This window comes from Solanum verrucosum, unplaced genomic scaffold (assembly GCF_900185275.1).
Source record: "Solanum verrucosum unplaced genomic scaffold, falcon-dt-bn FXZP01000145.1, whole genome shotgun sequence".
In the NCBI taxonomy this organism is placed as follows: domain Eukaryota; kingdom Viridiplantae; phylum Streptophyta; class Magnoliopsida; order Solanales; family Solanaceae; genus Solanum; species Solanum verrucosum.
The window spans coordinates 916833-943016 of NW_026020698.1; the positions used below are offsets into that span (position 1 = coordinate 916833).

The following is a 26184-nucleotide window of genomic DNA, read 5'->3' on the forward strand; positions in this document are numbered from 1 at the left end:
ACCACCCATTTCCTAGTTTCCTGGCTACCAGAACTAATAACAAACATCAAAGAATCAAAAGAGATCGTTTGATTGCTGGTTAGGAGCTTATTTATCCGTGCATTAAATCCTAGATAATTTGTATCATGTTTGCTACCATAAATAAGCTATATATGAAATTGAACATGCCAAAGACAGTGTTTGGTTAGTTTAGAAAGTAACAAATACATATACAAGTTGTGAGAGAACGTATTATATAATTTGATGCAAGATAAAAAATGAAATAACTATACCATGCATAACTGATCCCTACATAACTCTAACCAACAACCAACAAACCCTAAGAGGGTAGAAAATCATCCGATCAGCCCAAAAGAAAGAAGAGAAATTTTACTAAAACGTAATGTCCAACAAGCTGTGATTTGAAACTGGGAAAATTTCCAGCGAACAGCAGTCTTTTTACCTCGAAGCATGTTATAATGCAGAAGAAAATTAATGAGCAGAAGCTCAAAAAAGGTAAGTCTCATAAAAGACACTTGTTAATACATTTTCACCACCTGCCAAAGCAACAGTTCAATAGAACTTGTTGATTTTAGAATGAGTCAAGAAAAATAACTTTTAATCGTCCTCCTCTGGGTCAAAATCTTTAACCTTTACATCAGCGTCCTCTCCATACTGGATGCAGTTGTCAATCTGAGATAAGATGTACTGTATGCTGCAAAATGGTAGAGAACATTGGTCTTGGTCATTAAGACTACATAGCACAAAAGGTGCCTTTCAACAGGCTATGTACATACACATTCACACAAATGAGTTATCATTTGACTGGTGGTTCAAACATCTAATGTATGTATCCCTAATGTCAGAAAGTTCTTTGTACTCATAAGTTTACCAACCAAGCAATTTCAATAAGAAAAGGCTAATATCTGGACACTAGACGCACATATATCACTCTACTGTCAACATCACATTGTTATTTGACAACACTACTATGAGAACCCAGAACAGGAAGCAGGGAATGAAAAAATGCGCACCAGGTACACATTGACAGTCGAGACACTAAAAACATCAATAAATTCATATTTTCCATAAGTAAATCAAGCTTTAAAATTCAATCTACGGGCCAAACAAACCTCTGCTTCCCATGTAGAATATGCTAAGGACCCATCTGACCATAAAAAATATTCACTTTTTTCAAGAATATCCTCACTCTGTTCATATCTGATAAATGCATAATCCAGTTCTATTTCTGCCAGTGGTTTTGTTAATTAGCATTTTTTTCCTTTCAAAAATCTATGAGATTGTGTACAAGAAAAGCTGGTATAATCGTAGTGGTATGCACCTAGTGGTGTAGAGCAGTTTTAGGAATAAAATTCTTTTGCTAGCTTTTACAATGTCATTATAATCACCAACTAGAAAGCTGGACCAGAATCATTTAAAACAGGGTAATGCAGTTAGGGGTCGTTTGGTAGAGTGTATAAGAATAATGCTAAATAGAATGTATTAGTAATGCTTGCATTAACAATGCATGTATTAGTTACGCTTGCATTAATTATATATAGATTATTTTAATGCATTGTTTGGTTTGATGCATTAAAAACAGTATGTATTGCATTAAAAAAATTATTTACAAAGAAGGTACTAGTAATACACAAGGCTAATACATGCATTATTTTCCTAATACACTCTACCAAACGACCCCTTAAAGAATTGTTTGAGATATTATTAAGTCAAGTTGGGTGATTTTGCTAGTTTTTAGAAATTGGTATAAATCATATTTCATGTTTATTTAGAAAAAGTACACTAAAAAATTAACATTATTCCTCATATTGTTTGAAAAACGTATAATCAAACATAACGTAATTTATTTAGGTTTCTATGGCCAAATGCCTACTCAAATTTACCACCCGAGTATATTACCTGCTCTCTTTTCTCAGGTCAAGAGGGATAAAGCTCACCATGCTGTACTGGTCCACCTGTACACAAGAAAATAACGTCCATTACGAATCACTTTCTTCTTATATCTTTTCATTAGAAAAAAGCCATGAGTCAAGTACAGCGAAATCAGTGGCAGACAAGGCATATCCTACGAGCCTATACAATCTCGTATCTAATTTAGGAGAAAGAACCTCTTTAAGTTGTCATTAAGTACCAATGTAAAAGACAATAATGAGGTACAAAAGACATGATAGTCAATTCAATAACTAATACACAAATTCTTGGAAACATCATAACTATCAGAGCTTACCACTTCAATCAATGATTTGTTAAGCTTTTGAAATTGTGGAGCCATTCGCTGATTCAATTCTGCCAGTAACAGATGCGGCTCTGGATTCAAGTAACTAAAGGAAAAGTATATTTTAATAAACTCTAAAACAATGAAGGGCCAAAGACATAGAGAAGATGGTTATAGTAGGACTAACTTCTCAACTTCCTTTTTGTTTGTCACAAGATCCATTTTTGAGAGTATGTTAACATGGGGTAGTTCAAGTTGAACCATAGCAGAGAGTGAAGCCATACAACCACTTATGAATTTGGTCACATCTGTAATAAACTGAGATACCAAAAGAACATGAACATCCATGGACAACAGAAGGGGAGGGAAAAAAGAAGAAGAGATTCAACTTGTAAAGACCACGCACCTGAGAATCAAGTAAATATACAACACAAACATTAAAATTTTTACGCCTCAGGTGTTCCACGAAGTTCTTCAGCACAGGAACATGTGAGAAAAGCTCAATCTGGCCTATATAATGATGAGAAGTAAGTAATCTTTATATATATGTGTCTATGTGTCTGTGAGTGCATCTGTGCATATCTTTCTACAAATATGTTTGTTAAGAGACAAGACTACTGGTCAGTGTAGAAGTTTAGATAGTGGGTAGTCATAATCAGGAGACAAATGTCCAAAGAGCAAAAATATAACAATGTAGAAATACAGTTGGGAAACTTGAAAGGACTTTTCCTGAGTTAAGTAGGAATTACATGAGTGCACTGAACTAATATGAATTGCTTGATCATATTTAATCTTCAGTGACTTGACAAGAGAAAGAGAAAACACCATAACTATTTCCTTGGGATAGAAAGATGGAGCCCAATGAGTGGAAAAGGTAGGAGGTTCTCAGTTTGATGTGAGCCTTAAGTAATACATTTACAAATAACAAAATCTTAAGTTCTCATCTCATATCTAAGATTGCTCCATCATTGTCCAATAGAGTAGAAGCTTCTTAATCTCGTAAGTTGCATAACCCATTATCTCAATATTGGAAGTACGACAGAACAGATAACAGAATCTCAAACTCTCTCTCATCTCACTAATTTTTCTTTTTCTAAAACAACTGTCTACTACCCAGCAACAGGATATGCAATCAGCTTCTAAGATCAGTCAACATGAATCTATCCTTGACTAATCATCAGGAGTATATATCTGAGCATACAATATTCATTCACTGATAATATACTCACGAGAAACAAGGAGGGATGTCATGGACATGAACATGGCAATAAGATCTCAAAATCAATTTAGATGGTTCGATACAAATGTGTGCAGTAGTACAACATTCCAAAGTCATTTAACAAGAAACAGCTAGCCCTTGATTTTATTCCATGAACTATCTAATTGGCAAGCATATGAAAAGACAATTTTAAGGAAAAACACAGCTGCTAGTCAAACTCTCCGAGATGGTCCACCATCCTACGTCCCCAGAGTATTTACTTACATGAAGTTATGTTAGTAATATTCTAGGTTAGTATCTTAGCCTACTGCTAATAAAATTCTGTAGGTCTACACATGAGAGTTAGCAGTAAATGTGTAAAGGAAAAATATTACATACCTATATGATGATTGTACTACTGCTAATAAGAACAACAAATATGAGAGGGCAAAAGTACAAGTACCTGGGCAGTCAAAGACTAGGTAGTCATCATCCAAGTAGTTTTCCAACTCTTCTGTTAGCCACTCGTCCAAATTTTCTTCAAGATGTCTGAGATCACCATCAAGGGATTACAAATTTGATCAGGGACAAAAGTAGAATGTTAAAGTTTCCATTCATTAGAACTGGGACTCAAAAAACGACAATCTTTTAGGGAAGGATACTCCATGCAATACATAAGGCCACCATTTGGTCCCAAACCAAGTTCTTCCATAACATCATCCAGCGAGATGAGCTCTCTGATGTCTGCAGCAAATATCAGTAAGTTAATTCTAGAATTAAGACACATATACAGAGCAAACTAATTACTTAAAATAATTTATCTCCACTCAAATAACTTAAAATGCTTCATCTCTACTCACCCATAGCCACTGGATAGTCAAAATTCTCTGCAGCAGGATCTAGGTTCACAATATGGATAGTGCGTCGTGTGGTCTCACAATGTTGATACAAACTCGAGCAGTAAGTGGACTGTAAAAAAAATGTAGTCTAGCTGAAACTAACCATACCAGGACATCCAGGTATAAAGCAAGGGTAAGTCCATTACAGTAACATGAAACAATATAATTCAGGTATCACCTTTCCACTGCCGGCAGGGCCAATAACCAACTGTGCATAGCCCATGATCACTCCCTTTTATGTTCCTTCTACACGTGGCCAAGAGATCAACTGAAGACACAGGTTCTAAGAAAACTGAAAATCTGAAAGACGCCAAGAACTGCAACTAACATGTATGTTGCACACCACACACCAGCCGCGAACAAGAAGCTTAGTACATCAGCATGTCCCATAAGCATAATCACGAGAAAATAAACATGATAATATCACCTGAACTACCCATTAATAGAGTCAAAAAGAAAAAAAAAAGTATAGTTGAAAACTGCTAAAAAGAATTTCTATGAAATAGGCTCATATAACAGCCCCTGCAAGCTCTACAGCTTGTTTTGTATGGTTGTATTGAATTGTTAGTTAAAACTTTAAATACAATGTTTATTTTGATTGTCACTTAAATTTTATTATATAGTATGGCTAACCAAATTCATTGTTATGTAACAATGAAAAGTTCCCTTTTTTATGAAAGTACCTGTTTTATAGCAGCTTTACCACATACCTCAGATAAACTGACTTTGGATAAAGAAAAAAGTAGCACAACACACAAACTGAGGCGTGATTGTTGGGATGTGAGGGAAAGGGGAAGAAGATTCTAGCAGGTAAAGAAAATAGAGTTTGGGAGTGAACCGACATTCACTCAACTGTGTATATGAAGGTCTCGCATCAAGAACAAACTACTCAATACTTGTATTTTTATTTTGAGGTATGTATGTATAAGACATTCCAATCTCTTATTGGTTTCAGAAACCCAACAACCCATTGATCGCGAAGAAAAATGGTACCAGCAAAAGAAGACACATAACAAATAACACAGAAAGAGATTTAATTAACCATAAAAAATAGACATATATATTTTTTTTGTAGAAAGAAGAATCAAGAAGTTACCAGAAATTGCAGAGAGAAATAGGAAGTCTTCTTCGTCTTCCACCTTTTAGCCAGCCCCCCTCTTTTTCTGTACCGACTACCGCGTCAAAAAGCTTTAAATATATAGCTGATTTTATTTGGTCTGGGCCGCTGGGCCCTCTTCAAGCCCACAACCTATTCGGGTCGGTTATGCTTTTAGAAAACGAACCATAGTGAGTAATATTTTTTCCCCAAAACGTTGGCCTTCAATTTCCTCCGTCTCCGATATCGTTTCAGGTAAAACATTTGTTTTCTCCTTTCCTCTTCAATCCATTGTTTTTGTTTTCGGCAACAACTCTTACTTCCTGCTTCCACATACTCTATCTTTCTTCTTTGTGAATATATATAACTGTATTTGGACTTTGGTGGTTTCAAGCTTGCTAAGCTTTGTAGCTGAAATGTGATAGTAGCTGATAACTTGGAGTACTAAGAGAGAGCGTTTTATTTCCTCAGGTTGATACCATCATTCCGGACATTTTTTAAATGAATTATTAGTAGCATTTTCTTGAGATTTTTTCTACATGAATAACGGAACCTCATTTTCCTGCATTTTCTTTTACTTCCAGTTTTCCATAAAGTCAAGTGACTGGGTTGTTGTAAGATACTACCCTAAATATGGGAAACACTAACAAGGAACTTGGTTGAGCACCGGAGCCTGTTTGTGTTGCCTGAATGGAAGTAGCTGATAAGCATTTAGTGTTGACAAATCAACTTTTAGTCTTGAAACTGATTTTATATGAACAATTACGTATATGGATACAAGTGTTGTAATCAATAATAAACAGTTGATGTGTTTGGTTAAAAAGTGCTAATCCATAATAATTTTTTTTGACATAATGACTGATATGTCCTTAAGGATTAAAAATGAACAAATTCACTGGAAGGCGCAAGTAGGATATATTGAAGATAAAATGCAAAAAGGTCGCTTGAGAAGGTTTGGACATGTTTTGTGTCGAACCTACAGATGCATTGGTTCATTAGTGTGAAGCTATGGCAGTGAAGGCGTTAAAAGAGGACAGGTAGAGACAAATAACATGGAAGAAAGTTGTATCCAAAGATCTACAAATTCGTGGTATGAATGTAGGCTTAGGTAAAGATATGGCACAATAGAAGAAAAACATTCATATCGGTGACACTTACTTGTTGAGATAAGTATTAGAAGATTCACTGCAAAATAATATCAGTGGTGGTTAGGGTTTTGAGTTGACCTCAAATTTATACCTGAAATCCCTCCCCCTCCCCTTTTTTCCTTTTCCTATCCAAAAACCCTAATTCGTCAATAATCCGATGCAGGTTAGTTCTGTTCATTGCTCACTCAAAAAATCATTGCTTCATAACCCTAAGGACTAATTTCACATTGACTCGCTCTTTCTTTTTTCTTTTAAATCAATCGTTATAGAATTGGTTACATCTCAATCCCAAACTAGTTGGGATGGGATGGGATATTTAACTAGAATTTGACTATGTAATTTTAGTTTAACTATTTTATGCTAGTTGTTAAGGTCTCAGGTTTTGCTCTTTTAGCTCTGAAAGTAAAGAATAAAATGGTTAAATATGAGGCCAAACAAATGGAATCTATGCAAACTACTTGTTTATCTAGTTATATACTTATATTAACCCTCTCCTTAGTACTATTACCTATATAGAACTGCTGTCACTTCAAAATGAATGACACATCTTCACCCTTGTCTTGTGAGATTTCCTGTAGACCTGTATTATACTATTGAGTGGTGCTCTACAGCCCAGTGAGATGTGTGTTTAGATTCAAGTATGGGAAATACATGTTCTATAAGATTTTGAGGTTTGAGTTTGTCCTTAGTTCTCTCCTTAAAACTGAACTCTTTGATTTACTACCATTTTTGTATTCATTGAAAACATAATTTGGACTAACCTGCGCCTACGCCAGTGTGATTTTTCAGATAAAATGCTTCAGTTATTTCTATCTCAACCATCTTGGAAGGAAAATGCAACTGACGAATCAGTTGAGCAGAGAAAAGCTCTTCTGAATGAGCTAGAATCAGTCATCTGGTCACTGATGTTGGTGGAAGGGCGATCTGAGTGTCGGCTTTGGCTTTCTAATGCAGTCGCAGAGATGAGGTCTATAACACCACGTAATCAACGCGAGTTATTCATGACTTTATTGAGGTCTAAGCCTCTAAAACAGCCCTTAGTTGGACAACTTCTACAATTGCTTTTCCAGAAGGAACCTCAGAAAGCAGGGCTTATCATTGCAAAGAAATGTTTTTTATTAGAAAATTTCTTCAAAGGCAAGTTTTTACTCTTTTACTTGAGTTAGTGGATTCATCTTGATTTTTTCGTTTTCTTTAACTTGGTTATCAAGCTTCTTTTTGCTTGATCCATGAGCTTTGGCTTCTAATTTTTCCCATGAAGTTTCTCTGATTTTAGCTTGTTTTTCATGTCAACGTTATCAATATCTTACTGAATTGATTGACTCTTTCCATGAGATATATTGTCTTTTGAAGGTGGCAGCTGAATCAATATATTAGTCGAAGTTATCAATATCTTACTGTTCTTTTTTAGTATGCTTTGTCATGCTTTCTTTAGCATTTTGTCTAGGCTTCTTCACTCTTGTTGTTTTCTTTTTTCAAACTTCTTTGTAATGCTTTTACTTTCCTTGAGGGTCTATTGGAAACCTCTCTACCTTGTACGGGTAAGGTCTGTATACACACTATCCTCCCCAGACCCCAGTGTAGGGGTGACAATTTCAGCCCATATAAGTGAAATGGAACCATTTTCCCCATATTAAACTAAATGGATCGCTCATATTTTTTTAAATGGGTAAATATGGACTTCAACCTATTTAAGCTCATACAAATATAGACAAAATGGGTGAACATGAGAATCCATATATACCCATATATCACTCTCTTATCATCAAAATTCCTAATTGCACAATTTAGTTTTGAAAATAAAATATAAAAAATGGGGGGTGGGGGAAAAAAAATAAATTTGGAAAGTTTTATAAAACTTTTTTGGGTGTGGGTGGGAGGTGTCCTAGGGTGTGGTGGTGGGAGGTAGGGGTTGCAAAAAAAAAATTTAAAATTTTTGAGTACCACATCCCATCTTGCTCATAGTTGGCTGATTTCTCTTCTCCTTAGAGCATTTCCCCCCAGATTATATCTCTATAACCACTTTAGCAATAGACTGATGTTTTGAGCCTTCAGATTTTTAATGCACAAACAACCTCTCTCCTTGCTAGTAATTGAGGATTTTCATTTTGCTAAGTGGCTAACTTGATTCTCTTTGTTGCCTTGTCAAATGAAATTCCTTCCCAGCGCATCAGTTTTCTCCCTTACATTTCAAGGTAGAGGAAACAAAGACATCACATAAGTGCGTAAAGCATCTAGAACAATGTTGACCAAAGCTTGTCAGTCTCTTCTCATAGCTATCTACCATCCCATTGAATAATTCAAGAGCAATATTTTTAGAACCAAATCAAACAGTGGGTAGGGAGCCTACCGCACATCCCAGAATGGCTGCCATGGTTTGAATATCCTCCAGTTCTTTGGTTGGATAAATCATACTCTTCCTCCAATTCACATGAAGCTTGGAGACTGCCTCAAACATGATTAGAATTAACCTAAGATATCTTAAGGGTTTTGCCTTTGCCTCACAAAAAAAATCAAAGAATAGATGCATAAAGAAGATGTGTGATTTCCACATTTTCCCTTCCCTTGTTAGAAGCATTGAAACCTTTTAACCAGCCATTGCAGCTTGCACACTTTAGCATTTGATTCAAACCTTCCATGACAAAGAGGAATAAGAAAGGTGATAAATGACCACCTTGTCTCAAACCTCTCTGAGAAGAGAAAAAGCCTTTAGGGGAGCCATTCACCAAAATAGAAAACCTGATTGTCTCGATACAAAAAGCTGTCTAGTTGATTCACTTACTGCCAAAATCCATAGCTTTAAGCACCTTGAAAAGGAAACCCCAGTTAAGTTAACATGATCATAGGTCTTCTCAATATCAAGCTTACAATGAACACCAGATTCTCGCCCTTTTACTCTAGTATTCACACATTTTCATTGACAATCAAAGAAGCATCCATGATTTGTCTTCCTCTTAAAAATGGAAAAGGTCCAAATATACCCCTGGACTATTTGAAATAATTGAAATATACCCCTCGTTATACTTTCGAGCTAAATATAGCCCTCCCGTTATACTTTTGGGCTAAATATACCCATATAACTAACAGAGGGATTAAAAGAACTATTCAATTTAAAATAGATCTAATTCGGATATAACCCACCCCGCCCCAATAATATAATCCGGCCTAATCAATAACATTGACCCACCCAATTTATCTTTCAAACAAAGAAACCTACTTGCCCACCGGCTCACTGGCTGCTCTATTTCCTCTCTTCTTTTCTGTGGTTCAACTTCTACATATGAGTTATTGCTGAAAGTGGGTTGTAGGAGTTATTGTAGGACAACCTTGAATTGAATTAGGAATTTGTTTCCTTTCTATTCTATTAGTGCCCTATCAGCTTGTAACCCGAGGACATCATACACACACTTGTTGCGATATCCTTTTACACGGAGGCATGAGCAATTTTGTACTACTGCAGGAAATAAGAAAAAACAAAAATTACCTGTAACTTTTATTGTTGGAGAGAACTTAATTAGGGGCATGAACAATGTTATTGATTAGGTTATGTTATTTATTGGGGTGGGATGAGTTATATCCGAATTGGATCTATTTTAAATTGAATGGTTCTTTTAATCCTAGTCGTCTATGTTTCCCTCTGTTAGTTATAAGGGTATATTTAGCCTGAAAGTATAATGGGAGGGGTATATTTAGTCCGAAAGTATAACGAGGGGTATATTTAAACTATTTTCAATAGTACAAGGGTATACCCATTCACCAGCTTATATGCCACCTTCTTCAACGTCTTTGGCAATAGATTTGAAATAATCTTGTACACACTTCCTATTAAAGTAATAGGTCTGAAGTCCTTGAGTTCCTTAGTGTGAGAAATATTGGAGAAGAATATAATTGAATTGTGTATCTACATTCTTACACAGAGATCCTATTTATAAACACTACAATACAATCCTTATAAAGTAGGAAATTATATACTATTCCTATTCTTATCACAATTCTAAGGGCCCGTTTGACCATGCAATATGAAATCATGATTTGAAATTATGATATGAAATCATGATTTGAAATTATGAGATGAAGTTGAAGTTTTGTTTGGACATGCAATTTGGACTTTTTTTATCGTATGTTTTCTCAGAAACATAAAATCCCCATAGTTGGTAAAACTATTAAAATTGTCCCAATTCTTTATACAATCTTACCAAAAAAGTAAAAGCTTATAAAATCGCATAATATACTATCAAAAAACTATTCTAAAGAAAATACACCACTTATTGATCAAACCTTAATTCAATAAAAAAATAAAATTGAACATAAGTTGTAGTGTTCAAGTGGTTAGCAACTAAGAAAATTATATTTTCAATTAATGTCACAGTGGTTAGTCTTGTCCACTCAATATAATGATGAAACATTTTTTTTATTAAACATTGATTTGAATGAAGTAGTGATAAATTTGATAAAAAATAATGAATTTGATGAATATAAATGGTAAATTAAAAATTGATTTGAAATAAAAATAAATTTTATATTGGCGAGAATAATCATTATACGAGATATAAACGGTTTAAAAAGTAATGATATGAATTATAAATTTTATTTACATATGAAACAAATGGCTAGTAGATATATATAAATTAAATGTGGGTTTTTTACAAAGTATAAACTTGTAGGTCAATTTTTATATTTGAAAAATCCCAAATCACAATTTGAAATTTTCAAATCATGATTTTTGGAGAATTTGGGATTTCATCTCATGATATGAAATCATGAGATGAAACCAGCGTAAAATTGCGTGTCCAAACGCTGATTTCATCATGAGATGAAATCGCATGGCCATAATGCCTATTAAGTAAGATTATATGTACTTATTTATATTCTAACACTCCCCTTCAAGCTAGAGCATACAAGTCACATGTACCTAGCTTGTTACAAATGTAATTAATATGAGGATCGATGACAGGTTTGGTGAGATATTTGTAAGTTGATCACTTGACTTCACAAAATTGACCATCAATCTCAATGTGCTTACTCTTCTCTTGAAATATTGGATTTGATGCATAATAACAATCAATTTCAATGTGCTTGGTCTTTTCATGAAATATTGGATTTGATGCATAATGTCGATAAAACACAGAGTGATAAATTCCTAAATAATAGTGTTGAGCTTTCCAAGCCAAGCTTGAAAAGACTAGTTCAAACCATAGAGTGACTTACACAATTGAGATACAAGGCTACCAGATTCCCCATGAGTAACAAAATCAGGTGGTTGCTACATATTGACTTCTTCCTTGAGATCACTATAGAGAAAAACATTCTTAATGTCCAGATTAAAAGGCCAATGGAGGACGAAAATCATAGATAGAAAAAAAAAGGTGGACATATAATATTTTACCACGAGAGAGAAAGTATCACCGCAATCCAACACAAATATCTAGTATACCGTGTTTTTTGGCAAAAGTAAATTTGAAACAGGAAGTTCTTGAAATTTGATATAAAATATATGGATCATCTCGAAACCAAGGGATGAGTAGATCATAAACAAGAAGTCACCGTAAAACTTGTCAGAACATGCCCATGTTCTAGATTATTAGATTTGATGGTTGAAAGTGGTCACAATTTGAAAAAAAAAATTACATGGGTAGGGTCGGAATAATGACACGACCCTACTGGAAAATGAAATTATATAGGTAGAGTCGTATTGATGGCACAACCCTACTGAAAAAGAGAAATTGTATGGGTAGGGTCAGAATGATGGCACGACCTTACACAAATAAGAAAGTAGTCACCGGAAAAATGGCACGGTGCTACGCAAATTGAATATGAAAAAGTAGTCACCGAAAAGATGGCACGGTGCTACACAAATCAGATATGAGAAAGTAGTCACTAGAAAGATGACACAATGGTACACGAATAAGATATGAGAAAGTAGTCACCGGAAAGATGCACGGTGCTATGCAAATTAGATATGAGACAATAGTCATCGAAAGATACACGGTGACCCAACATTTGCTAACATAATTGTTGGCCAGACGGGAGGCATATATGGGTAGTAGTCACCTGTTAGCAGCGGAAGCTCTTTGATTCTCTACCAAGATCATAGAGGCTTTGATACCATGTGAGAAATATTGGAGAAGAATATTATTGAATTGTGTATCTACATTGTTACGTAGAAACCCTATTTATAGATAATACAATACAATTATTTACCAAGTAGGAAACTATATACTATTCTTATTACTATTCTAAGTAGGATTATATATACCTATTCCTATTCTAACATTTAGCACCACTTTTTTTGAGATGAGGGCAATATTGGAAGCATTTAAATTATTCTCAAAGTACTCATTGAAATGAAAGTTCCTGATGGTATTCATGACATCTTTCACAGTCTACCAACACTTATGAAAGAAGCCCATAGAGAATCCATCTGGGCCACGAGCCGCACTTGCTACACAAAGTCTCAAACTCTCCACCGCCTCTTGTTCTTCAAATTCACACCGTAGGAGTTCTTTTTCTTCTTCTGAAATTCTATGGCCACCTTGATAGGAGAATTGAGGTCTTCAGCTTTCTATTTCCAAGTAGAGATTTTGATAAAAGGACACGATCTCGTTCCTACTAGATCAATTATTAGATTCCTTTATACCACCCACTTATCTATATGATTGAATCTTCTATGGGAATTTTCCATTTTTTGGAAAAACTTGGTGTTTTTATCTCCTTGCTTCAACCATAAAGTTCTAGACCTCTGCCTCCATGAGAGCTCTTCATTTTTTGCCCATATATAATGATGTCCTTTCCGGCAACTCATTTTCATTTAGTGGCCATTGTTCCTGCATAACATCAAAACTGTTAATTTGAATAAGAAGAATGGTCTTTTTCTTCTTCAGATTCCCTCCATAAGCAATGTTCCACTCCTTCAGCTTGGATTTCAACAACTCAAGTTTTCCAGCCAAGATAAAATAAGGCCTTCTTTATATTTCAAAAGATTTCGACCACCCCTCCACTCTCTTTAAATCCTTCCACCACCTCTATCCACCAATTATCAAAATTGAATTTGGACTTAGTAAAAGCCCATTCCAAGGAGAAGAGAAATCTATCTAATCTAGGCAACAAAGTCTGTTTTATATTATTAAAAAAATTCTTTATCCCATTCTGAGGAGTCTTCTCTATCTAATCTTTGAAGAACACTCGTGAAGATTTCCTTTGCCCCACGTATACTTCTGAGTAAAGGAGGATTAATAAGTTCCAAATCTTCTATGATTTCTTAGAATTCTCTCGTTGCCCTGGAAAAACTCCTTTTATTCTTTCTTTCTGTGGCATATCTCGTGATGTTGAAGTCCTCACAAATCACCCAATCCCCATCACATATCCCCCGGTGCCAGTCCTCTCCCACCATAATTCATCTCTCTGTCTTTGACTATTTGGAGCATAAAGGAACCAAGAGAAATCTCTACTGAGGTTTGACAGTTTACAAGAAATTGAGTAGATCCCAATGTTCACTATTTCCCCTTTCCACACCCTCTTGTCCCACATGATAAATATACCCTCACTCCTTCCACTCGACTCCAGACTAACATAATCAGCCCACCTGTTGCTACATAAAAACCTAACAACCTCCCCACACTCCCTTCCATCTTTGTTTCTTGTATACAATAAAAATCTGCTTTCCATTCCTAGAAAAGAGATTTAATCATTCCTCCTTTTGTCAACGTTGTTCAATCCTGCACATTCCATGAGATAATGTTGATTTTCATTGTGAACCAGAAGATTTTTGTGCCCTCCTTGCTTCTCCTTCTTTAAACTTCACTCCAAATTGTAGGTTCCAGATTTCGTGATTGCCCTTCTGTGTAGCAATGTCCGAGCTTTGGCAACCAATTTCCCATCTCTTTTTGTCCAATTTTGTTAGCAAAAACCATGCCTACCATACACACCCCTGAAAATCCACCCCAAATCGTTTACTTAATCTCATTATGTTGCATTGCACCCAGAGAGACGTTTCTAACTCAGCTAATTGGATGTCAGGAGGTTTGTGCCTCTGTAATTGGCCAGAATTGAGATTGTTCGACTTGAATGGTGTGTTGATTGAAATCCTCCAGAAATTCGATATTCAAAGCTTCAACTTCTAATCCTTCTTCTCCAGTGTAAACTCCACTGCTTTCCCCGATTTGTAACTGAGAGAAATAGTCTTGCTGACGAAGACTATCTTCTTTAGTTGGTACGATCACATCCATCAATGCAAGGGAACTGCATGTCCCAAATCTCTCCTTGCAATTTGCTCGATCTCGTCAGGAGAACTGCATGGGCCCCAAGAATCAGAAATAGAAGAGGATCTGGTCTAGGCCTCTTTCTCTTAATAAAATATTGGGCGAGGCCGAAATTAGTTAGCAGTTTGGGGATTCAACACGTTCCCTTCCACTGCCTTAGTCGTTCAAATTGAACTTTGGACGACTCCCCATGTGTACCTACATGACCTGCCACCCTGCCAGCTATATTAGTCGTCTCTGAAAGTGACTTAACAGAACTTGTAGCCCTAGGTCTCCTTCCATCGTCAATATTTTGAACTGCTCACGCTAAAGATCAACCCAACATTCTCCACCTCGATGCACTTTGGTATCTTCTCCATTGTCCCTCACTTTGATTCTTGCCCGTTTAAGGTGGTTTTTTTAGCATTTGTTTCTTCTTCAGTTTCAAGCCAACCACCACACTTCATCCTAATTTCCACTATGACCTCCTTTGACCACATTTGAAGGGGTTAACCAATAACCCTAATATATAGCCAATCACACGCTTTATCAGCCAGTACTCAACCTGTTTTGGGTGACTACCATTTCAAGTTAATAGGTTCTTTCTTCTAACTCCAATGGCCAACCATGACTTCCGCCGTTTTCTTGTTGGGGAATTCAAATAGGAACTGCAGCTCGTTTAAATCATAGATTTGGGCACCACACTTAAGATTCCACTTTTCTGCAACCCATCTACACAAATTCGATTGTGTAGGCACTTCTGAATTTCCGGTGAAGATTTCAACCAGGCATCTGTTGAGCATATCTGTTTCTGACATTGTTACTGATCAAGGAATGGTAATATGGTCATCAATTTGTAATTTGAGAACCATGCTCCCCTCCTTTGGTTGTCATTTGCTTAGACTAATAGCAGCTACATAAGAGGTTGTTTGAATCTGTGGGGTTTCCCTAGCTGGCACATCTGCGATCTCCAGAGTATTTTTTTCAATTTTTGATGTAATTCCCCCCAACATTTGTATGGAGACAATTCATGAACTATTATGACTGATCTCCTCTCCCCTTGTAAAGTTATAGTGCTTAAGAATCTTCCATATTTGTTATACTTTTGTGAACAATAATAGTGATGCAGTTGATCATTTAATATCCAGATGTATTCTTTTCCCGTAGTCCTTGTTGCTGTGTTCATTAAATCACATTGCCACAACATTACTTTCTTGCTAACTGTCATTCTACTCATTAAATTCCTCCTTTCCACCCAATAGTACCATTTCTTTGAGCCAGAGAAGTCCTCTGCTAATATTTTTTATGACTGTGGTGTCCGGACCAGCTTTCACACCTCAACTAATTCCAAGGGATACCTGCCACCTCCCACCAGCAATAGGTACCAAGTAACTCTAGTAACTCTATTCACCGAGGCTAGGACAGATGAGAAGAATCACCTAGTGTTTTTTGTCTCCGACTAACTTTTGAACCTGAGACCCAACCACTTCATTGACCACTAAGCCACACCCTTGGGTGCAAGTCCTTTGCTATTTGGAATGATTCATACCCCTATATAAAGAATATTTTAATATCCCGATCTACGAATCCACGAACCATGTTTATGATCAACCAGCTATAGAAAGAAAAAACCTTACCTTCTCAACAATATTTCTTACTTGTCTCAGCTCTAGCGTGATACTGAGTTTATTAATGATATTTATCTTTTCCTGATAAAAAAAGTAAATTAAACAACACATGGACATACTACAATTTTGGATAGACAACTAGAAAAACAAAAGGATATGCTTTAAAATCTATCCGCTTCAGTTTTAAAATAATTAAATGACATTAGAAATTTAGTTAACTGTATGCCGTTGAAGTTGACATTATAAATGACAATTGATAGCTTAGTGTTAAGGCCCTCCTCATCTAACAATGAGGTTGGGGGTTCGAGTCAGTGAGGGAGAAAATTGTGAAAAATTTGTGTTCAGCTCTGGGTAAGGGGTATATACCATTTACAAACACCTATGCTGCTCAGTCTCAGTAAAGGCTGGGCACCGGACTAGAACGGGACGGGTTGACCGGTTTGTTGACCGGTACCGGGATGAACCAAACCGGAATTACTGGGATAGATAGTAGGTTCCGTCCTGTCCCACTATAGACCGGGATGGAACCGGACCGGAACGGAACCAGAATGGAATGGGATGGGATAAACGGGACGACACATATAACTATTTCAAAAAATAGTATATTTTTTTAGTTATTTTTATTTTTTGAATTACGAAAATATGAACGTTTATTTATTTTTCTAAGTTTAAATTAATTTTATTTTATTTTTTTGAAAAAGGTAACTTGTATTATGAACAAAAGGAATACTCAGAAAAGTATTCATGTAATACTTACAACAAAATTATAGAGGGAGGGGTGTCCCTACTAAGCTTCATAAATAATCTAAAATACTAGGAATATCCTCTTCTTCTTGAGGATATTCGTGTTTACACCAAAAAAAGAAAAGGACTAGACAGTTCATCTTCAGCTTCTGCAGAGAGCAACTCTTGTTTTCGAAACATCTCTGGTTCCTTTCCATCCATATAGTCCACCAAATGCAGGCTGGGACAATCTTCCATCTCTCCCTGTGTCCCGACTGATTCCCATCTCTATTCCAGCAAGCTAGAGCCTCTTTGATGCTCCTTGGCATAGTCCAGCTTATGCCTCTTAAATTGATGAAAATCTGCCATAACTTCAGTCTCTCTACAATGTAGAAAGAGATGATTTATTGTCTCAATCTCACATTCACAAAAAGAGCACCTAGAGCAAAACTGACGACATCTTTTCATAAGGTTGTCCTGGGTGAGTGTGGCCTGTTTGGCTAGTGGCCAAGTGAAACATGCAACCTTGAAGGGTACCTTGACTTTCCAGATCATCTCCCAGGGCCAGCCACTACTCTGACAGACTGATCTTTGTGATGTCTTGTAAGCTGAACCAACTAAAAATCTGCCTTGCTTGTCTGGTAGCCAAAATAGATTGTCCTCATTGGGGGTTAAATCTTTGTATTGCTCCAGAGTATTGAGTAGTTCAGCCACTCTGTTAATTTCCCAGTCGTTCAAGTGTCTCCTAAACTTGAGATCCCACCCTTGATTGTCTCTCATTTCTCTAATTCTGGATACCTTTTGAAGGCTCAGGTTGAACAAGTCAGGATACTTGTTCTTCAGAGTTTCTTGTCCAGCCCACACATCTTCCCAAAATAGTGTTTTTCCCCCATTTCCCACCTTGATTTTACAGTTGTTTGCAAACTTGATCCACTGACTTCTGATAGACCTCCATACTCCAGTCCCATACGGTTGTGTGGGCATGTAGGTAGTCCATTTGTTCTCCATTCCAAACCTAGCCTTGATTGTCTCCTTCCACAGTGCTTGTTCCTGTGATGCAAATCTCCATAGCCATTTCATCAGAAGGCTTCGATTCTGCAATTTTAGGTTCCTTATCCCCAGATCCCCTACTTTTTTGCTTTGAATGACTTCATCCCAATTTACAAGATGATATTTGTGCTCATTAGGATCACAGTTCCCTTGCCACAAAAAATTTCTCCTGATAGCATCCATTCTGTCAATCACATTTGTAGGCATTGGGAAACCTGACATCATGTATGTAGGCATGGCATCCAACACACTGTTGATGAGAGTAACTCTTCCACCTAGAGACAAATATTTGCTTTTCCAATTCACTAGCTTCTTCTCACATTTCTCCAGAACATTGTTCCATATGCCTTTTGACTTGCTCTTATCCCCCCAAGGGCATGCCAAGGTACACTGTGGGAAGTTCTCCTATCTTTCCCCCCAGGATATTTCCTAACGCATTTATGTTGGGCACCTTATTAATGGGGTAAATGAAACTTTTCCCCCCAGTTGATGTGTAATCCTGAGATGGCTTCGAACAATATCAAGATGATTCTTAAATACTTTAGTTGGCATCTCTCTGCATCACAAAAAATCAGGGTGTCATCAGCATATTGTAAGTGTGATATGGCCAGGCCCTGTCTATCATGCATGTTGGCATTGAAACCTCTTATCCATCCTTTCATTTGGGCTGTTCTTAGCATGTCATTTAGTCCTTCCATTGCCAGAATAAAGAGAAAAGGGGATAGGGGGTCCCCTTGTCGTAATCCTCTCTGAGATGAGAAGAATCCAGAAGGAGATCCATTTATCAGAACGGAAAACTTCACACTTCACAGTCGTGATGCAGAATTTCATCCATTTTCCACCAAAACCCATATTCTCCAAAGTCTTCCAGAGGAATCCCCAGTGAAGGTGATCGTAAGCTTTTTCAATATCTAACTTACGAAGGATCTCTGGGACCTTGCTGATCTTTCTGACATCCACACACTCATTTGCAATCAAAATTGCATCCATAATCTGTCTGCCTTTTATAAAGGCCAATTGCTGAGCATCCACCAGCTTGGAGACTACTTTCTTGAGCCTTTCGGTCAGAATTTTTGATAGGATCTTGTAAATGCTTCCTATAAGGCTTATGGGTCTGAAGTCCTTCAACTCCTTTGCCCCAATCTTTTTTGGTATCAGTGCTATGAAGGTCGCATTGAAACTTTTTTCAAAAAAACTCTGAGCATGAAAGTTTTGTACTGCTGCAACTACTTCTTTGTTGACCACATCCCAACAAGCTATGAAAAATGCCATGGTGTAACCATCAGGACCTGGTGCTTTGTCCCTAGCACATGCCATAACACAATCCATTATTTCCTTTTCACTGAACTGTTCTTCTAGCATGATGTTATCCATCTCATTCACCATAGTACCAGATCTGGCACTGAATTGGGGTCTCCATCTTTCTGTTTCAGCGTATAAGTTCTGATAAAACTTAATGATTTCTTCTTTGATCACTGTTGGTTTCCCTGTGCATTCTCCGTTGACAGACAACTTGTCAATGTTATTGTACCTCTTGTGACAGTTTGCAGTTCTGTGGAAGAACTTAGTGTTTCTGTCCCCCTCTTTTAGCCACAAAGCCCTGGACCTTTGTCTCCAAGCGATTTCTTCCCTCTTTGCATTTTCTTCAAATTCAACTGTGATAACTGCTCTCAAATAAATCTCATCATCTGTCAATTGCCTTTGGTCTTGAATCCCATCTAATTCAGCCAATTGATTTAGAATGCTTTGTTTTTGCAATCCCAAATTTCCTTGTCTTGTTTTACTCCACGAGTTTATCTTTCAAGTATCTTAGTTTACTTGCTAAGATAAAGTCTGACCTTCCCCTAACATTGAATGAGTCCCACCAATTCTTCACCATCTCTTTGAAGTTTTCAGTTTGTAACCACCAGTTCTCAAACTTAAAATAAGAGTTTGATTTTTCCCAGTTCCCGCATTCTAAAATCAACGGACAATGATCAGAAATAACCCTATGCATAGTTGATTGTTTGATGTTTCTGAAGGAAGTCTCCCATTCTTCTGATATCAAAAACCTATCAAGTCTTGCTGCAGAGTCATGTCTTTCCCCTCTCTTCCACGTGAAGCTGTCTCCTACTAGCTGAGGATCTGCTAGCTCCATATCTTCAATAAAATCTGAGAAGTCTAACATAGCCTTATTGAATCTGGTACAATTTCTTTTTTCTGAAGGAAATCTGACTATGTTGAAATCGCCCCCCACCACCCAGGGACCTGAGAAAAGCCCTCTCACCGATGCTAGTTCCCACCAGACCTCTTCTCTCTCTTGTTGGTCGTTTGGCGCATATACTCCAGACATGTGCCAGCTGAAATCCATTGTTTTTCCCATGAATTTGCAAGTGATGCAATAGGCCCCTACCTCACATATTTCCCCCTCCCAAACTCTACCATCCCAGAGAATGAGAATGCCCCCTCTTGTACCACTAGCTTCTAATTGGGCATATTTCACCCATCTGTTAGCCCATAGTTCTCTTACAATATTCCTTATACCCCCCTGCAACTTAGTCTCTTGAAAGCAGTATACATCTGCCTTCAAGGTGTGCAACAGACTCTTGATCAACTGCCTCTTTCTCGCGTCATTGAACCCCCTCACATTCCATGAGACAATATTAATCTTCATGAGAACGATCAATATTGCATCCTCCCCTGCTTCTTGATCATAACTAAAGAACTTGGTACCAGATTCCAAATTTTTTAGTTCCTTGGCTCCTTTCAATTTAGGTGTCTCTGGAATCAAAGTTTTTGTAGCTTCAACAAGGTTGTTCCTCTTACCATCTATTTTCATAAACAACTCCTTTTGAAATTTAAGTTTTGTGTTACTTTTATCAAAAAAAAATAAAATTAAGTTTTGAAATTTATAATGTAATTTTACTTAAGTTTATTTTAAAGATATTTTTTTTAATTTTTACTTTTAAAATTTGCAAGTTTAAGTTTAATAAAGTTTTTTTGTTTTGAAGTTTTTGAGCTTAAGTTTTCAAGATTTGAAATTTTGAATCTTTTGAAGTTTATAAGTTATTACTTATTAATATGTTATAAGTTATACTTATAACTTGTAATTTAAATAACTTAAGTTTGTAATTTTAAAAAATTAAATAAAAATAAGGATAAAACAACGACACAAATTAAAAAAATATCAATTCAATCCAATTTTTTGAAAATATGCCTATATATAAATTATAAAATATAAATCAATTAATAAAAAATTATTAACCGGAACCGGAATAAACTGGGATAAACCGGTACTGGTACACCCGGTATCAAATGGTGATACCGTTCCGTTCCGAGTACCGGTTCACGGTGTCCCATTCCGTCCCGAAGACTATTGAACCGGAATGGTACCGGACCGGTACCGGTACAACCCGGTCCGGTGCCCAGCCTTAGTCTCAGGTGGGGGTACCCGATATGGGTGTGGGTCTAGAGATCGGATACTTCATCACATAAAATTTAGGATTAAGGAGTATGGATCATGAGTTTGGATATCTCGTGTCTTAGCAAAACGTTCTCGTAATATATATATATATATATATATATATATTATATGCATGTATTGTGTGTAGATTTCTCATCAGTCCAAGCCTTGATGGACAATCTTCTGGTACCTATGTTGGTGGGAGGTAGGACATACCCCGTGGAATTAGACAAGGTGCGTGCAAGCTGGCACGGCCACCACAGCTACCTAAAATATTGTACGTATAGATATTTTTCGAAGCACCCGAGGTAAGTTAACTAAATCCGGTGTTGGTCCCACACCAACAAATCATATCATTTGTGTCGGATCGACGCAGGTGTGGCAGGGATTTAGGGGTCCCCGCAACATAGATAAAAACTGAATGAAATTGCTTGAGTACATTCTTTCTAGGGTTTGTTCAAGAGTTACTGAACAAATGATAAAGTGAAATAATTTGTCTTAATTTCTTCTATGTAATTTTCCTTCTCAAAATGTTGAGGGAAATGAGAAGCTAATGTCGATAAATAGTGTTCCTAATCATTGTTCTAATATTCTTGATATGGGAAGGTCCAGTATGATTTGTTGCTTTGTGATTTTTTATCACTGTAGGGGTTAGTTATGTGGTACACCTTTTCTCACTTATTAAGACATTTTCTGGACGGATTATCTGATCTCAGTATCTTCTTGTGTGTGCGCAAATTATTGATCATGCAGGAAACAGAAATCGTATTTTGCAGTGGTTCTCTAATTTTGCTAGTAGTGGTTATGTGGACCATACAAAGGGGGCTAAGGCACTGTCCCAGTTTGCTTTTGTGAATAGAGACATATGTTGGGAGGAACTCGAGTGGAAGGGGAAACATGGGCAATCACCTGCAATGGTTGCCACTAAGCCTCACTATTTTCTTGATCTGGATGTCGAACGAACAGTGGAGAATTTTCTTGAGTATGTTCCTGAATTTTGGTCATCTAAGGAATTTGCCGAGTCACTAAGAGATGGTGATATTCTGACCATTGATAATAATTTTTTTATCAATATGTTTGTTGACTTGATGTACAAGGATAATTTGAAAGAAGTATGGGAAATTATAGATGAGTTTCTGATTGAGCAATCTTTCTCTTTCTTATGTCAACACCTTCTCATCATTCTTGAGGAACAAGATCTAATGGTTTTCTTGGATTTACTCCAAAGTTATGTTAAACCAAGCTTGCAAAAGAAGAATTGCCATGATTCTCTTGATCAAGTGCTGAAGATCATCCTCTCCAAGTGTGATGGCAATAATTCTCTTGATCAGTTGCTTCTCTTGAATGCAGTTGCTACTCAAAGTCGGCAGCTTATACGATTTATACGTGAAGAAGGTAGTCAGGAGCAAAAGGAGAAGGTTAAGCATGTTGTTTTCCAAATTTGTAAACCAACAAACCCTAAAGATACATTTACACCAATTCTGAGGGAATGCTTCAGAAGAAAATCTTTAGAGACTATCAAATGGTTGGGACTGCAGTCTTGGGCTTTCTGCTGTTACTTATCTGAGGATTTCAGAAATTCCAGTTCCTGGGAAAACTTATTTGTTTGCAACAATATAAGCTTCCGCAAATCCAAGAGTTATCCAATATTAGATCATGATCAGCTTCTGGAAGAAAGTGAGTCTGAGCAGGACAATAGATCAGCCAGAAATAAGCGCAAGAAAAGGCAAAAACACAGAAAGAAAAAGAGAAGGGATATTGACTTTGAGGAATTAAATGGGGATGAATTTGCCGATGTAATTACAAATCGACTGGAGTTGCATTCGACATCTGGTGACTGGTTGCTTTCTACTGATGGGTATTCTACTACTTGGAGCAGCGTAAGTTCAAAATACATTGTTTTCATTCAAGGTCTTGCCATACTTTTCCAGTTTTCTATTGCTATCTTGACATTTGACATATGAATCCTGAACCTTTAGGTGTCCAACTCTTCCATGTATAGGCTCTTAGAGCATTTGACATTTGTCATATATAATTTAGACTGTTACTTGGGCAACTAACAGGTTTAAGGATTTTGTCCATCGGTGACAATTTGAATAGCACAAGCATGCTGATTTGCTCATCTTTCTCAGGTGAAAGAATAGGATTTTGAGCAGTGAGTTACATGCATCATGTTACTTTCTGTTAGATCTTTGTTTTATGTCGATGGAAAGAGGAGTGTGGGTACCTAGACAGCCTCATGGGTAAATGTTGGTAGATAGTGTGCAATATCCTTGTTTGATATGTTAAAATTACTTTTGTTTGTGGTTGTCTAATATCATGATCTATACAGGTGGACCTACCTGAGCATATATCAAAACATTGCTTCTTCACGTGGATGAAGTGGGTTTTTACTGAATGAATAGATGATTATTCACTCTTCGCATGGAGTTGTTATGATACGACAAAAAGATTATGGTCATGTGCTTTCTGCATGCACCTTCTGATGGAAGAATTTGAAGGTTTAGTTGATCAGAGCTTCAACTGCTCTCTTTTCTGTGTCCATCATTTAATTTTTCTTTTTTGGGTTTTTCTTTAGGGACAGACTGAGTGATACTACTCAGAATTTGTGATACTTGTGGCTATCACCTAACCTTATTTTGTATTTGATTTTTGAGATTTGCAGGTGGATTGGACAAGTAGCACGAGTGCCGGTTCTTGATTTATCACTCTGGTTCTATGTAGAGGAAGAATCTGTTAAAATGGTTTTGTTCTACGTGATTGCAACTTTCTATTTCCTTACCTTGGAGTCCTGCCTTGTAAGTCAAGTATCTGCCCAAGTAGTGATTGTAAAGGTAACGGTGAGTATGTGGACATTGCAGGTTTAAGGTCAGGTTCTTCCTTGGCTGCTTATGTGCTTCAGGCTCAGCCTAATATCCCTTTCTTCCTACCAAGTCTCTAATGGGCAGAGTTCCTTTATTACAATTTGCCGGTGCCCAGGAAATCCGGAAGTTTCTTTTCCATCTAGTTTAGGTAACAATTAAAAGTTTACAACTACTTCTGCAGGGCCTTATAAACTTGAAAACAAGAAAATAATTAAATTGGCCAGCTTTGACTCCTTTAGATTGTATTCTGACTGCACTCAATTCACCTCTAGATTCTTCGCTTTCTGTTGATCTTGATTAATTAGTTCAAATTTAGTTTTTTTTTTCTTGGTGTGTGTTTAGAGTTATCTTCCTAGACTGTGCGACATGCTCTTAGTAAGTCTCCTTAGTGTTGGTGGAAGTCCTGGAGACAGCTCTGTGTTTCTTTTTAATTCTTTGTGCACTTTGAAATCCTGCATATTGTGCTTGACCCTTCTTTTTTTTTTTGGGGGTCAGATGTTGTGGTTGATTTGATTCGTTGCGCAAAATTCGGTTTATGACCTTTCCTATGCACTGGCTGGCATCTCTGTTGGAGCCAAAAGTCGTGTTGTTGAAGGTGAAGTTATACATTTGTAGTGGCATGGATTGTTATATGGTGACTGGTGAGTAATAACACATGGATTGTCATATGGAGAACAAATAATAGTTAATATGGAGGATAAAAATGATCGGATTGCTATATGGTGAATTGAACATATTGTGATTGTTATTAATTGATTGCTTATTGTAAGTTAATTTTTTGACTTAAAGATGTTCTTATCCACGTATGGCTAATACTTTTAGATGACGTATGGCTTAGATTCAAGTTACGCGAGAATTAACAATGGTCATTAATTAATAATGTGGGTTGTAATATGCATGAATTGTAATGTAAGAATTTATTACGTTTGTATTGTAATCTAGGGTTTGAAATGTATTTTGTTTATTTTTAGAATAAACTGATTAAGATAAGAGGGTAATTTTGTTTATTTTGGTTGCTTTGATTCATGAATTACTAAATCTCGCATTTTTATTCCACTTATTTAGCATAAGATAATTCATACAAAATTTCCTAACTTGCGTAGGAAACAATATGGTTTGGTTTGTATTTCAAGAACTTCTTTTGGTATAAAACTTTGCACAAAATATCTGTTATGTTTTGTTATATTATTTTACTAGTAAATACGCCTGCGCTTTGCGCGACTTCAAGGAAATAAAAACGTGTCCAAATAATTAATGTCATATAAAGAAAGTTTTAAGATTGGAATTGTAAGATGACCAAATGATTTTTGGTAATGAAAGTAAGCATCTTAACCATTAAAATACGGTGATACTACTTGAGGAGGATTTGTGGGGTTGCATTTTCAGGATATATGTTGGATGTCAATATTCTAGAAGGAAATGAATAATATTACAAAGTTTAAGTGTATTTGGACATGATAATCACAAATATATGAAAGTTGTAGAATAATATCACGCAACTTGGAAACAATATCCTTTTGGAACGAATCAAAACCTTAAATTGGGTTTCATCAATCTCTAACTCACCATATGTTTTCATATCTTAAAGAAAGAAAAGAGTGAGGAGTATTGTTTGACTTGAACGAATAGTAGAACTAAAATTGTAAATTTGTCTTGTTCCTCTTAAGCCTTTTGGTACATTCAC

The 26184-nt window shown here is 36.5% G+C and overlaps 2 protein-coding genes across 13 annotated transcripts in view; one reads left to right on the forward strand and one right to left on the reverse strand.

Annotated features, from left to right (window-relative positions):
* Positions 1-348: 348 nt before the first annotated feature.
* LOC125812370 (GPN-loop GTPase 3) overlaps positions 349-26184 on the reverse strand; it is a 267756-nt gene continuing 241920 nt past the window's right edge. For 3 of the 10 annotated variants that reach the window (XM_049491879.1, XM_049491878.1, XM_049491877.1), the window contains exons 2-11: positions 5409-5434; positions 4491-4580; positions 4274-4365; positions 4076-4157; positions 3877-3962; positions 2622-2725; positions 2403-2533; positions 2228-2321; positions 1900-1955; positions 349-694 (exon numbers count right to left, since the gene is read on the reverse strand). In XM_049491879.1, coding sequence (XP_049347836.1) covers positions 598-694; positions 1900-1955; positions 2228-2321; positions 2403-2533; positions 2622-2725; positions 3877-3962; positions 4076-4157; positions 4274-4365; positions 4491-4528 — 780 coding nt within the window. In that variant the 5' untranslated portion in view covers positions 4529-4580; positions 5409-5434 and the 3' untranslated portion in view covers positions 349-597. Of the gene's footprint in view, positions 695-1899; positions 1956-2227; positions 2322-2402; positions 2534-2621; positions 2726-3876; positions 3963-4075; positions 4158-4273; positions 4383-4490; positions 4745-5408; positions 5435-26184 lie in introns of those variants that run through there. The other 7 variants (XM_049491875.1, XM_049491874.1, XM_049491870.1 and 4 more) reach the window with 5 other exon arrangements.
* LOC125812368 (uncharacterized) lies at positions 5639-24825 on the forward strand. Of its 3 annotated transcripts, none has more exons than XM_049491867.1 (5): positions 5639-5663; positions 7346-7693; positions 22390-23516; positions 23969-24137; positions 24302-24825. In XM_049491867.1, exons 2-4 carry the CDS (start codon positions 7351-7353, stop codon positions 24035-24037), a joined length of 1539 nt encoding a protein of 512 aa, XP_049347824.1. In that variant the 5' UTR covers positions 5639-5663; positions 7346-7350; the 3' UTR covers positions 24038-24137; positions 24302-24825. The 3 variants fall into 3 exon arrangements, with proteins under 3 accessions (XP_049347824.1, XP_049347821.1, XP_049347822.1); XM_049491864.1 differs by lacking the exon at positions 5639-5663 and having other exon boundaries at positions 7311-7693; positions 24302-24380; positions 24498-24825; XM_049491865.1 differs by lacking the exons at positions 5639-5663; positions 24302-24825 and adding an exon at positions 23769-23879 and having other exon boundaries at positions 7311-7693; positions 23969-24073.

What these genes read in the sequence shown, in the direction of transcription:
- LOC125812368 (XM_049491867.1), top strand. Translation starts at nt 7,351, where the DNA reads ATGCTTCAGTTATTTCTATCTCAACCATCTTGGAAGGAAAATGCAACT. An exon ending in ATTAGAAAATTTCTTCAAAG is followed by an intron (nt 7,694 to 22,389) that starts GCAAGTTTTTAC and finishes TTGATCATGCAG; the next exon opens with GAAACAGAAATCGTATTTTG. An exon ending in ATTCTACTACTTGGAGCAGC is followed by an intron (nt 23,517 to 23,968) that starts GTAAGTTCAAAA and finishes TGATCTATACAG; the next exon opens with GTGGACCTACCTGAGCATAT.